Source organism: Papio anubis, chromosome 10, assembly GCF_008728515.1.
Source record: "Papio anubis isolate 15944 chromosome 10, Panubis1.0, whole genome shotgun sequence".
In the NCBI taxonomy this organism is placed as follows: Eukaryota; Metazoa; Chordata; class Mammalia; order Primates; family Cercopithecidae; genus Papio; species Papio anubis.
This window is the reverse complement of record NC_044985.1, coordinates 115,664,374-115,677,743: the sequence shown is the minus strand read 5'-3', so window position 1 is coordinate 115,677,743 and position 13,370 is coordinate 115,664,374. Positions and strand designations below refer to the sequence as shown.

General features: G+C 55.5%; 1 protein-coding gene across 1 annotated transcript; it reads left to right on the top strand.

Moving 5' to 3' along the window:
* The first annotated feature begins 8,084 nt into the window (after positions 1-8,084).
* On the top strand, positions 8,085-12,691 carry NPPC (natriuretic peptide C). Its single transcript, XM_003908081.3, has 3 exons — positions 8,085-8,328; positions 8,777-9,087; positions 12,181-12,691. The coding sequence occupies exons 1-2, from the start codon at positions 8,239-8,241 to the stop codon at positions 9,065-9,067; spliced, it is 381 nt and encodes a 126-aa protein (XP_003908130.1). The 5' UTR covers positions 8,085-8,238; the 3' UTR covers positions 9,068-9,087; positions 12,181-12,691.
* Positions 12,692-13,370: the final 679 nt, after the last annotated feature.

Here is a 13,370-nt window from a genome sequence, read left to right as displayed (position 1 = left end):
GGACCCAGAGAAATGGCCACTAACAGATATGACAGAGGCCCCAGGGCTCTAAACCGCCCCCGACCCTGAAAAAGGCCACAGGTGGTGGAGGAGCTGTGTCCGTTTGTCTGCCAAGCCACACACCACATTCCTGCGGGAGCCCACTGCGCGCGGGGTAGAGACAGCCGCTCCTCTCGGCACATGTGCTCTCAGGGAAGCAGGGTTGCTCGCTGCCCAGCCCGGTCCCCGTGGCTCGCTGGATTTCAGCCCACTCACTCATGTGGCTGCAGCAGCCTGCTGAGCCTGTGTGGCTGAGGGCAGACCATGAAGCCAGCAGGGGCCTCCTCCACAGCCCCGTCTGCAAAATGGGGTGGCTGGTCACTTTGCCAGCACCTTCTGTCTTAGGGCAGAGGCGGCCTGTCCCTGCTGTGCCTGAGGCCCGGTGCAGTGCTGGGAGTCAGTCACTGTGCATTTACTGGGCACCTATCAATTTAGCAGGCAGTAGGCTGGGAGCTGGGGCTACTGAGGTGGACACAGGGGTTCCCTGGAAAAGCTGGTGGAGGGAGAGAAGGAAGCTTTGATATCACTAGGGCTGTGACAACAACATGCTCAGAAGCTGAGGGACTCCACGTCTGGATCCTGGCTGCCTGTGCTGAGCCAGGGGAGCAGCCTGTGGGAGCGACGGGCACAGTCCCACGGAGGGTAAGCCTCAGGGCTCAGCAGAGTGGGCGCACCCTGGAAAAAATTCCTGGGCTCTCTCACTTCCCTTCAGGTACTGGCCAGGCCCTTCTGCCAGAAGCACTCCTGAGGGTCACACACTCCTCCAGCAACCTCACCTTTTGGGAGGTTCTCGGGGAGCAACCCAGGCCCTCCTTCTGCCCGCTGCTCTGCTGCCCAGGGAACTCAAGGGGACAGAGAGAAGGTGGCATGCCTGGGGTCCAGGCAGGGTCTAGCATCTGGAGTCTGGGGACAGGCTGCCCAGAGTCTGACACAACTTCTCCGACCCTGCAAAGTTTCCTCGGGTCACAGGAAGGAACAGGGCTCCACCGTCTGGGCTCTGTCCTCTGAAGCCAGATGCCCTGTCTCCCACCCTGCAGACTCCAGGCCTTCCCCTGCCCTCCCTGGCTCAGCCACCCCCCAGCTTTCCGGATTTTCTTGTAACACCTCACTCGCCACCCCGTGTCTGCGAGCTCAGTGATGCCTGTTCTGCTTGAGGAACACATTTAGATCTAATGGGTAAGAAGGTGCTGAAGTTAGAAATATTTTCTTGATTTAGTAATGCATATGAGCTTATGTCTCATTCATTTTATCTACGTGAACGCTCCCCCTTCAGGCTGCAAGCTGTGGTCAGCAACTCATTCTTTAGAGGCAGTGTGATCATTAGAATCATCTCCATCAAATGATTTTGAATATGGTTTTTAAAGACAGCCGTGCTAGCAGTCGACCTGGGCCCAGTCCTTGAACACTGCCCTGAGGATATCTTGCTATTTCCATAGGGGAACAATCAGGGACTCCTAATTTTGCCTCTCCACGTTATCCCCTTTGCCCTTCTATCCATCCCTGAGGGAGGAAGGCAAGAACACCCCCAGATGTCCTCACTCTCACATTAGGAGCTGTCTGTGAGGGCAGTAGGGCTCTGGCAGAATGGTTATTCCAAGAACGGAGTGTGGGGGAGGCCAAGCAGTGGGCACCAAGGGCATGAAGATGCCTACGGCTGATGTGTAAGCAACAGAAGCCGACTCTGGCTGAGGGAAGTGAAAAGGAACGCATTAAAAGAGCCCTGGAGGCCCAGCACAGTGGTGGCACACTCCTGTAATCCCAGCACTTTGGGATCAAAGTGGGTGGGTGGATCACCTGAGGTCAGGAGTTCGAGACCAGCCTAGCCAACATGGCAAAACCCCATCTTTACAAAAAATACAAAAATTAGCTGTGCATGATGGCACAAGCCTGTAATCCCAGCTACTCGGGAGGCTGAGGCAGGAGAATCACCTGAAGCTGGGAAGCAGAGGTTGCAATGAGTGAAGATTGCACCATTACATTGGGCAGTCAGGAAGGCTTGGGAATAACTCACCCAGGGTCAGTTTCCACTATCAAGCGCAGAACAGGTGGAGGGAGGACCTCAGTGCAGCCATTGGGGCCAGCCTTTATGTGCCAGCCTTTATCAATGACAACTCTGTCACAGAACAGTGGGTGCTACTGCCACCATCACCCTGCCCAGGAACTCCTCTTGTAGTATGATTCAGAGCATTCCCTGAAGACCTGGCTTCTCTGAGATGATGGCACCCAATTCGAAACTCAGGGCTGGTGCAATGGAATTGGGGCAATCCAGGTCACATACCCAGGCACCGGTTGCAAGGGTGCCCAAGAAAGCAAGCACATGATGGTTCGGCTTCTCCAGTGGGCTGTGATGCTGGGCAGCAGCAACCATGGATGGACACGTGCCCACGTCACATGGACACTCGCCTCTACCCCTTACCACCTCTGTGGACATCAACATCCTTAATCAGCTGCTTCCTGGGAAGTTCTGAACCCTCCACAATTCTAAGCTGGGACTTTATCTCGTAAATTATTTCTCCCACAAGGCAAAACAGGCCATCATTTCAGGAGAACGACCTTTCTTCTCCTTGCCAAGTGTACACTGGACATCAGGGACCTTCTTGGGCAATCCTCAGGAAACGTCTGTTGTGTAAGGTTACACACTGGGCCCAGAGGCAATTCACACCAGCATAATGGTGGTTTTTCGAACAATTTATGGCTTTGGGCTTAAAAGTGTTTTCCAATCCCTGTGGAGCCCAGATTGCAATAAGTTTGTTCCCTCCATCCCTCATCAGCATCTGGCTTGGTCAGGTCTACTTCTTACAAGTGTTTTCTGGTCATTCACATCTTAGAAACTGACCGCTCACCAGAAGGCAGTGGGTGATGACACACTCACGGGGCAGAAGTCTGCAGAGAAGTTTCTGGCTTGGAAAAATCCAGAGGCATGGCTCCCTTGAGGTGACTGGTGGTCCTGGATCCTAGCAAGTCCATTCTATGATCCCTTCTGGAAAGGTGCCAAGTTAGGGGGCTTCTGTAAGATACATAGGGGTCCCTTCTATCCATAGGGAGAAGCCCCCTTCTCCTTGGAGACTGTGGCCACTTTCAAATCCGAAACAAGGTCTTCAAGACCAGACAATAGACATTCTCCTCCAGGTACAGACCAAGAAGGTGGGCTCACTGCAGGGACCCCCGGAGCAGGAAAAGAGTGGCTCACTGCTTGGAAAAGCTCCATATGACCAACATTTTACCAGAGTCTAGCCAAGACAATCTCTTGTCCCCAGGGCAAGAATTTGGCAGCAGATCCGTTTGCTCTGCAAACATCTGGTGCAGGCTCTGAGCTGAGGTTGGGGTGCTGAGCTCTTTTCTGCTGGGGAGGTCCTCTTGCTCACTACCCTGCTCACTTTCTCAGGGCTGAGGCCTCAGTCCCTGCCCCACTCACCTGCCCGTTGACAGCCAGATGGAGAGCTGTTGATTCCCCCAGGGAACTGAGCCTATTTGTGGAGGACCTGTCTTTTCTTTTTGGCAAGCAGGGGAAAGGAGGAATGAACTCTGACGTCATGGACTGCGTAGGACAGTGGGGTTGGAGGCCATCTGGAGCAGGTGCTGGCAGGGCCCCTGGGAAAGGGAAGGAGGGCAGCTGGCTCATCAGATGGGGGTGTCTTGGGGTCAAAGACTCATGGTACAACGAGGTTAAGCTTTCCTGGAATCTCTGGCCCGTGAAGGATGAATGACGCTTCCTTGGCCTCTGGCTCCTCTGGTACTCCAGTCCAGCCCCATGGGTGCAGGACTCCTGGAGGAAGGTACCAAGCTCAAGGAGACCTGGCCATGGCCCAGCCTCTGTGTCCTCTGAGGGGCTGCACCACTAAACAGTCCTGGGGAATTTCGGAGACTGCAGGGGTCCTCCCACCCAGAAGTACAAGTATACATGCAGTGACATTCAGATCTCTCTTCCGCCTCAGCTGCTTCCTGCTGTGTTTGGCCAGGGAGAGGTTGGAAGCCACTTATCAGGCCCCAGATTCACTCTGCCCTGTCTAGAAGGCAAAGACGGTGTTTTTCTAATTACAGGTGATGAAACTAAGGGCCCCACGCAGAGACAGGACTTGGCTAGGGTCCCACAGCAATTTCCCTGCCTGGCCTCAAGACCCGCTCACTGCCTGTTTAGTGTCTTCTCTGAGAAATTATGCAGCTGGAAGGAGGCCCTGGGATAAATAATTGCAGAGAAACAGATGCGCGGCTCTGCAATCCTCCTCTCCAGTGTGCCTGAGCGCCCTCCCCTGCAACCCTGGGGCCAGGAGGGGGCGCTGCTTTGCGGGGCTCCTGTTCCTCCCTCCTGGGGACCTAGGCTGGACAGTCCTGTCTTAGCTGCTCCTTCCCCAGCCTCCCAGCAGCCCTTCCACACACCTTTCTCCCACCAGGCATCCTGACCAGGGCCCACTCTCATTTTCCATCACGTCCTGATTCCGGGCCAGACATCACCTGTCCCAAGGAAGGGCCCCTTTCCAGTAGGAGTGAGAGTCGCACCTTGTCTTTCTGGGAGGAGAGAAAGAGTGAAGAGGGACCCACAGAATGAGGTCCCGCCCTTCAGAGGACCAGAAGGGAGAAAACGGTCCCATCCATGCATCTTTCCGATGCTGAAGGCCTTGCATACCCCCAGCCTACTGTGGCAGATCCGACACCCTGGACTCACCCATGCAACCCTCTGACACTGAAGGTTCTGCATGTTTCAGGCTGGCTCTGTCTCCCACTTCCTGCGCCCTCCCACTCCCCCCACACCTAGCTGACCCCCTTTCCCTTGCCTCATCTTCAGGCACCCCCAATAAGCTCACTTGCCCTTCCCACCCCCAAGAGCTCAGCAGGTTCCCCTCTCTCCATCACACCCCCTGCCTCCAGAACACCAACGACCTCAGAATTGCCTCTCCCCAGCCTGCCTCTGGGCACCCCTGCCTGAAGCACTCCACCCTCCCTAGGTCTGGGCACGTGGGGTTCTGCAGTCTCACCGGCCTCCCCTGCCCTTTGCGTTGCCTTTAGTGAGGTGTCTCATTTTGTTTTTCTGAAACAGAACCCCTCTAGGCCTGACTCTAGTACATTCCACTGTTAGCCTGGTTTTCTATCGAGGTTTTCCTCTTCTCTTCCCTTCTCTTCCTGTGTTTCCGGGCTCAGCACAGACTTTTCCTTCTCCAGGAAGCCCACCCTGCTAGTCCAGGCTGGAGGAGGAGCCCTCCTTGGGTGGCCTCAGCCTGAGCTGTCCCCTTCCCTGTCATTGTCCTTTTCAGCCTACAAAGCTCATGTCTCTCTCCTGGGGGGTTCTTCCTGGCTGGGATGGAACCCTGTAGGCTTCGGGGATGCTCAGGAGATACCGGGAGATCAGCGAGATCAGTGAAAATGACAGGATTCCTTACAGAATTACCAGGGCCTTGGGACCTTATCTCCCTCTTTTGCCATTAGGAGGACATTTAAAATTGAGCAGTCAATAAAATGATTTGAATAGCTCATATTCAGCTGCTCAGTGAGCTCGACTTTCCCAGGCCATGCCCCTGGGGCCTGGGGGCAGAAGCAGCAGACTTCATGAGGGAAAAGCAGCAAGAAGGGGCCTGAGTTCCAACTCTAGGCTCAGGAGGAAGAGAAGGCCTCCTCTGCAGTTCCCCAGGCAAGGAAAGCGAAGGGAGAGGGGAAATCTTCATCTCCAAGACCGTTACGTGCTGATGACGCACCTCCCGGCAGTCCCTCCAGCCCGGGCCTCTGACTCTTACCCACCCCACCTCCCAGGCCCCAGCTAAGTAGAAGCTGATCCACAGCCTGCACTGGCGAAGCCTCCCTCTGCAGATGACCACCGCCCAGTGGTCAGGAGTGGCAGCTCACCAGATTTCCCTTCCAAAGAGGGGAAGGTGAGTCCAGGGAATTGGCTCTGCCACAGTAGGTTGGGGGTGTCAGTTTTACTAATTTAGCCTCAAAGCTCAAACAGAGAGGAGACCTAGATAGTCACTGGGCAATCATCTGGATGAGAATGTATCCAGGAACATAGAAGACAGGAAGGACCAGCTAAGGACATTCAGGCAGAAGGAAGCAGCCATGAACAGCAGAAGCTTCCAACCTGCCCTTAATAAGGCCTTAGAGGATGTACTGCTGGCCCCTGGAAACCAGCCCAGTGCTTGACTCTGGAGTCAGTCTGTGTGGCTCTGCCTGGCTCTTTAAACAGGTATTAAAAAAGTAAGTGTCAGAGAAGTTCCAAATAGTAACAACCTTCTTTGCACAGCAGGCAAAAAGCAGAGGGAACTTTCACAGCCCACCTGGATACCCCTCCCTATTCCGCCTTCTCGTTCCTCTCTTCCTTTCTCCTCAAATGAAAGAGTGGTGCCACTCTGTGGGTGTTAGCCCAGAGAGGAATTGGGGGGCTGCGTGGAGGTGGTGAGTCAACTCACCAGAACCCACAAAAGGTGCCCTGTTGATGTCTGGATCTTCCTGGAGATCAGGAAACTTTGCTGCCCCAAACTCAGACCTCAGGTGTTAGCTGTTTCCTAAGCAAAAGGACCTGTGGAGTGGTTGCTCCAATGTTGTGCCTCAGGGTATGAGAGTGGGAAGGGGTAGCCTGAGCAAAGGGCCTACAGAGCAGACCACGATGCCGCTGCCTTAGCAGCTCTGGGACCAGGCTCACTACCACGGAGGGAAGAGGGAGGTTTGGAGGAACCTGGTGCTCAAAACCCCTCTTCACTCCAGCTGCCTTCCTGCCTCAGGCACAGCTTCCTCTCCCTGGAAAAGCTGGTCTGGGCTACTATCTCCGCGGAATCCTCTTCACGCCTGGGGACAGCCACTGCACTCCTGCGGCAACATTTGTTCTCTCTCCAGCCTGCGTCCTGCTCGGCAGCAGCCAGTCATAGATTCGTGCACCTCACTCAATTTGGGGGATCTGGGCTCTCCGCCTCTGCGGCCCACACCGCAGTGCCCAAGTGCCCACCACACTCTTTAGTGCCCAAGGGACCAAGAAGCTCAGAGCAAGGAGAGCAAGTTTGTGAGTGGTAGGGATATGTGGCCGTGTCCCGAGAGCCACGAGGACCTTTCTACAGTCAACAGTGGGAAGTTGACCACCTGTCACGGCTGGCAGAGGCTGGACCGGGCCGCTGGTTAGGAAGCTCCCTCCCCAGCCTGTGAAAGTGCACAGGATACTGGAGCGGGCTTCTCCCAGCAGCGGATCCTCGCGGGGGTGCAGGCAAGGTCAGGTGCGCATTGTTCCCACAGACCGAGTTCACCAGCGGAGTCAGACCCGGGGACGTTCTGTGTAGCCGAAACCGGCTGAACGTGAACCTAGAGCCATAACTGGCGAGCACACGATGCCGCCGAGCACACGCATGAACATGAATATCTTGGTTCCGCGCTCGCAGTCCCTCGTTCCCGCCTCGCGCTCAAACACTCAGGTTGGCGACACGCTTGCACTCTCCAGTGCGGAAGACTTGCGCTCCCCGCCGCGGCCCAGGCGAACCCCGCTCTCCCTGTGCCTCCCACCCCAGTCCTCCAACCCCATCCTCTACCTCCCCAACCTAACGACATCTCTGTGGTCTGCGCTCCCGCCCTGGCGAGCAGGTGAGAGGCGGAGCTGCAATGCCCATCCCGCGGCTGTCAGGTGCCCAGGGAAGAGTTTGGCGACCAGCAGGGCTGCGTGGATTTCGGGCAGCGCCAACTTTCTGCCTGTATGACTTTGGGCAAGTAATTTCATTCCTCTGAGCCTGTCTTTGCACCTGCAAAGAGAGCTATAGATCCCTTCTAGGTAGAGTGAGTGTGCTGAGGACCCAGTGGGTGCACAGGGCACCAGGCGCACGGATGCTCATCAGGCCAGGGCGCGCGCTCGCTGCAAATGGAGTTCCCCTGTGCGCGCCGCTCTGCAGCTCCAAGTGCAGCCTGGAGCGAGCCGGCAGAACCGCGGGATCCCTCCGGGGTGGGATAAGGGAGGGGAGCCCCCGCGGCCCCCTCCCGGCCCTCGGCGCGGCCGCGTGCGTGGTGTCATTGGCCCGGGCAGCCCGGTGGGCGGGAGGATGACATCAGCGGCAGGTTGGATTATAAAGGCGCGAGGGGAGTCACGGGCTCAGAGCGCACCCAGCCGGCGCCGCGCAGCACTGGGAGCTTGCTCGCCCTGCAGCCCAGCCAGCTTGCTCCGCACCAGCCTGCTGGTCTGCCCGCCGACCCGCGCGCCCTCGCTGCCGCCCGTCTGCGCCCCTAGACTCCAGCGGCACCATGCATCTCTCCCAGCTGCTGGCCTGCGCCCTGCTGCTCACACTGCTCTCACTCCGGCCCTCCGAAGCCAAGCCCGGAGCGCCGCCGAAGGTGGGTGCTGTCGTGGGGACGCCGAGCCTGAGAGAGTCGTGGGAGGCTGGGGGCTTGGAGAATGCGGCGCGCAGGACCCAGGAGAGAGGGAACGCAGGCGGCTCTCTCCTCCGAGATGCGCGTGGGCGAGACCCGGGGAGCCCTCGAAGCGCGGACTCGGGGGTCAACTCCCCCAGCCTCCGGAGAACGCCGGCCCATGCGCAGCCCCCTGCCCCAGCGTGGCCTGCCGGGCGAGCAGCAAAGGAGGGGAGGGCAGGGGGCTTCCGGAGGGAGCGGAGAAGGCGGCCGCGTGGCAGGTGGATGCGGGGCCAAGCTGGCCGGCATCGGTGGGGGCGGCTCTGGGCTCAGGAGGGACCCCCCGCGCCGGCGGGCGCGTGGGGCTGGAGCATCAAAGTCCCCCGTGCTGCAGCCGCGCGTCCCTTCACCTGCCCGCTCTTTCTTCGGACAGGTCCCGCGAACCCCGCCGGGAGAGGAGCTGGCCGAGCCGCAGGCTGCGGGCGGCGGTCAGAAGAAGGGCGACAAGGCTCCCGGGGGCGGGGGCGCCAACCTCAAGGGCGACCGATCGCGACTGCTCCGGGACCTGCGCGTGGACACCAAGTCGCGGGCAGCGTGGGCCCGCCTTCTGCACGAGCACCCCAACGCGCGCAAATACAAAGGAGCCAACAAGAAGGGCTTGTCCAAGGGCTGCTTCGGCCTCAAGCTGGACCGAATCGGCTCCATGAGCGGCCTGGGATGTTAGTGCGGCGCCCCCTGGCGGCGGTGAGTACCGCCGACCCCGCGCCCAGCCCCAGCCCGGCCCGGCTTTGCTCAAGTTGTGCCAGGCGTTTGCCGGCCACCCCCTTTATTATCCCCCTTTACAGACAAAGAAAGCGAAGGATAAAGTGATCGGGGAACTTTGGCAAGGTCAGAAATGGCTCAGCCTGGTTGAATCCACCAGGCTTCTTCTAGAGAAGCAGAAACAGGCTTGGTGGCGTCTCACCCACCCCTGCACCTTAGCTGAACTAGCAGCATTGGCCCCAGCTGGCCAGCTGGTGGGGGACTTGAGGGGAGATCATGGGTTTGTGGGAGCAGAGAAGGAAGGTTACACCCACAAGTCCAAGGGACATTGATCATCTGCCGGCCACCATGCCCCCTGTAGCGAGAGTAGCCCTCTGTTGGCACCGTCAGGGCGCCCTTCTGCCTGGGGCACTCCGATTCCTGTCCCTTCTCTAAACCCAGGCAGTGGGCAAACTGGTCTATCCAGGGTCCTGTCCCTTCTCTAAACCCAGGCAGTGGGCAAACTGGTCTGTCCGGGGAGCTGCAGCCCGGTGGCTTCAGGGGTGAATCTCAGTGCTTGTGGCACTATTTCAGGGAATAGGAAAGATACTAAAGTAAATATTTTTTGCCCCACCCTCAAACTCGACATATCCCAGAGTCCCTCACCAACCCTGTCCCCCGCCCAACCGGTGCTCTGGGCTCCGTTTCTGGTGTGGGATCTCACCCCGCACTAGGGCTGGAAACCTCTGCCCTACTGTCACCCCCTGCCGGGTGCCGCATGGTGGTAATTTACTGCTGCAGAGAGCCTCACCTCTCCTCTTTCCCTCCTCTCTATTCCTGCCGCCTGCCTGTGCCCACTGAATAACAGCATCCCAGCCTCTGACATTGACAGTCATGTGCATTAGGATCAGGCTCACTCGGCTTTCTCCCTTTCTTGCCTCCAGCTCAGCAGCTGCCACTGCCTGTCCCACACTTTGACTGTCCCATCCCAGGCCATGGGAAAGCTGCTGTCTCCACCCCAGAAACCCTTGTCAGTGTTGGGTCTTCCCCCGGAGGGAAACAAGAGCTCCTCTCCAGCACACTGTCTCTTTTTCACAGTACAGAACACTTTTTCACAGTTTGTGAACCCATTCACCTCCCCGTATTGAACAGCTTAAGGGCCAAGTGCTCGCCTAAGGCACTCTAGGACCCACTGCTCCCCGTACAGACTCAGAAATATTTGTCAATGACCAGAGAAACCAGCACACCCTAGCCCATGGCCACTCCCACCTGCCCTAGGTTTTAACCAGTGCCCTTCCTCTCTTTGCAGCCAGACCTCCCTCGGCTGTGGGCTTCTCCCCAGTTCTGCAAAGGCTGCAGTTGTCTGTGATCTTGACTCTCCCCTGCACAGGGAGAAAAATGATTCTGACACTTGGGGACCAGCCTTCAGTAGCTACCCTTGGAATGCCTTTCCTCTCTTCTCTCCTGTCTAAACAACAAAGAGACGGAGTCTGAGGCCTCAAATTTTCAGTCTGATTTAAGCATCAAGTTCAAACTTTAGAACCAGAACAAATGTTAGCGACTCTCCCATGGGTTCGTACCTGGAATGCGCATTCCCATAGGGGCCTTGTTCTTGGGCCTGGCTGTCTGTGGTCACCAAGTGATGACCAGACGGGTAGTGAAAGATGCTGTGTAGGAGGAATCCACATTGCTAAGAATTCTCAACCCCTTTGATCAGGGGGGTTCATTAATCTCCTACTAGCTCTCTTAGCATAGATGAACACTTATCATCAACATCCTCAACACCGGCTTATGCCCAACACCAGCTGTTTTATTATTATTTGGGAAGGGGGCTGTGGATTTATTATTTGGGTTTTTTAAATGAAAAATAAAAACCCGACCCTCACTGCCCCCCACTCCCAGTGAGAGAGCAGAACATTCTTCCTGCAGGCTCCTGGTGCTGATGCCCAGGATATAGCACTGGGGTTAAAGGGAAAGACAGCTTGTATTTGTCACATTAATGAAAACTCTTTGAGGTTGTGGCCGTTTCTCCACGCAGGGGGTGACTCGGGCTCTAAGCCACCATAATGATGGTCGCTGATGGTTCTAGGTGTTGATTGTAAAATGCTAATGACAGAGACCAGCTGTGGGTGAAACCTGAATGAATACTTTGCCCCTGGGGCCCAGCAACATCACAGACAGCTGTCATCTGTGTAAACTCATGGCAGAGCCAGAGAAGGGAGTGGGGGAGGGTTCATCAAGCCATTCTGGCCCAGGTCCCCTCTGTGCATGCTGTCCTTTGGGAGAGCACTGAATGCCCCAGAAGGCCACCTTCCTTGGGCCCCGGGGCACCCACACACCCATTAGCAGGGAGTTTTCCCTGACAACGCTCAACCCAGAGCCCATGACTATGCATTTCCCCAAGGCTGGTGTGAGACACCATTTCCTCTGCTTCTGAAGGGGACCTGGACCCACACCCTTTCCTCTGCACAAGCAGCTAAGGAAGGAGGTGCTGTTTACTGGGTGGTGGCTGAGACCCAGACACTGCCGATGCCCAATCCAAGGCTCCCTGTTGAATCCAAAAGCCAGCCCTGGGAGGTGGCTATTATCCGATTTTATGGGTGAACACTCCCAGCTATCCAGGGTCATCCAGGGAGTCAATGTCAGAGTAGAGATTTGAGCCCAGGATTCCTGATCCTGAGATGTCTCCCTTCTCCTTCCATCCACAGTCACTCAGACACACGAACCCAGGGCGAGCACTGACTGAGGGTTTGTGTTGTAGCAAAAAGGATGGGGGATTTTCCATTCTCTTTCTCTCACTGCGCCTCCCTGAGTGCCAAGGGCAAGGCCTGTGGTTAGACTGGGGGAAAAAGGAGGGCTGCAGACACTCTGGTTCCACCTGTGCTGGGGCAGCAAAGCAGAAGGGGCCTGGGGAGTGTGTAGGGGGAGGCCCCTCCCCTCTGCAGGAAGGCCTGGTGGGTTGGGGGGTGCGGAGGTCAGGGGACATCCCTCAAGCTGCTAGGGGAAGGGGAGGAAAGGTTCTAGAACCACCCTGCCTGCTAGGATTTCTCAGCTAAGGGGCCAGAACTGAGTGTCTGTGTTCACTCTGTGTTTCAGGATTGGGAACTGGCTCCGTTGTGCTGAGGTCACCTTTGGTCATCAGCTCCGGCATCTGGAAACACCTCCAATGCAATGTGGCTTTTACATTTCTTTCTTTCTTTCTTTCTTTCTTTCCTGGTACTGGGAATACACAACACCAGCTGTTTTATTATTATTTGGGGAGGGGGTTGTGATTTTATTATTTGTTTTTTTTAATGAAAAATAAAAAGTTATATATTATATATATATTATATACATGAAACACACACACCTACACCGACTTGATGACAAGGGACAGTTTTTAAGAGACTGACAGAACCAGCTGTAAAACATTGCTGTTTGTAAATTCATGTCATGCATAAATGTATTTATGTTGTAAAGCTATTTATATTGTTTATAAAGAGATATTTATAAAAATTTTATTTATGTAACTAAATGAAAGAAGTCAATCGTTGTAATGTTTTTGTCCTAACTAGTTGAAAAAATGTAAAAAAAAAAAAAAAAAGTCATTCCATGAATATCTTGAAAACTGTCTTTATTTACTTGTTGCCTTTATTTTTTAGGACTTAGGCTGAGGCAGAGGGAGAATGTGAAGCAAAGGCGTTTGCCTCCAGATGGATGTGACAGCCAGATACTCAATTCTGGATTTCTCTGTGTCAGAATCCCCTGGAGGCCTTGCTAAAAATACAGATTCCTACTCCCTCCACCCTCTGATCTACCGAATCTGACAGGACTAGCTGTGTAAGTTTTGTCCAAGTGATTCTGACCAGTTCAGCCAGGTCAGGAAGCTCTGCTCAAACACCTGACTGCTAGGAAGTCAGATGTTATGAATTAAATTAATAACGGCCGGGTGTAGGGGCTCACACCTATAATCCCAGCACTTTGGGAGGCTGAGGTGGGTGGATCATCTGAGGTCAGGAGTTCAAGACCAGCTTGGCCAATATGGTGAAACCCCATCTCTACTAAAAATACAAAAATTGCTGGGTGTGGCGGCAGGTGCCTATAACTCCAGCTACTCGGGAGGCTGAGGCAGGAGGATCGTTTGAACCTAGGAGGCGGAGGTGGCAGTGAGCCAAGATCACAGACTGTACCCCAATCCTGGGCAACAGAGCAAGACTCTGTCTCAAAAAAAAATTAATTTTGAATTCAGCTGACTTAGGGTCCTATAAATTCGACTCCATCTTCTGCTATTAGTGGAAGAAATAGCT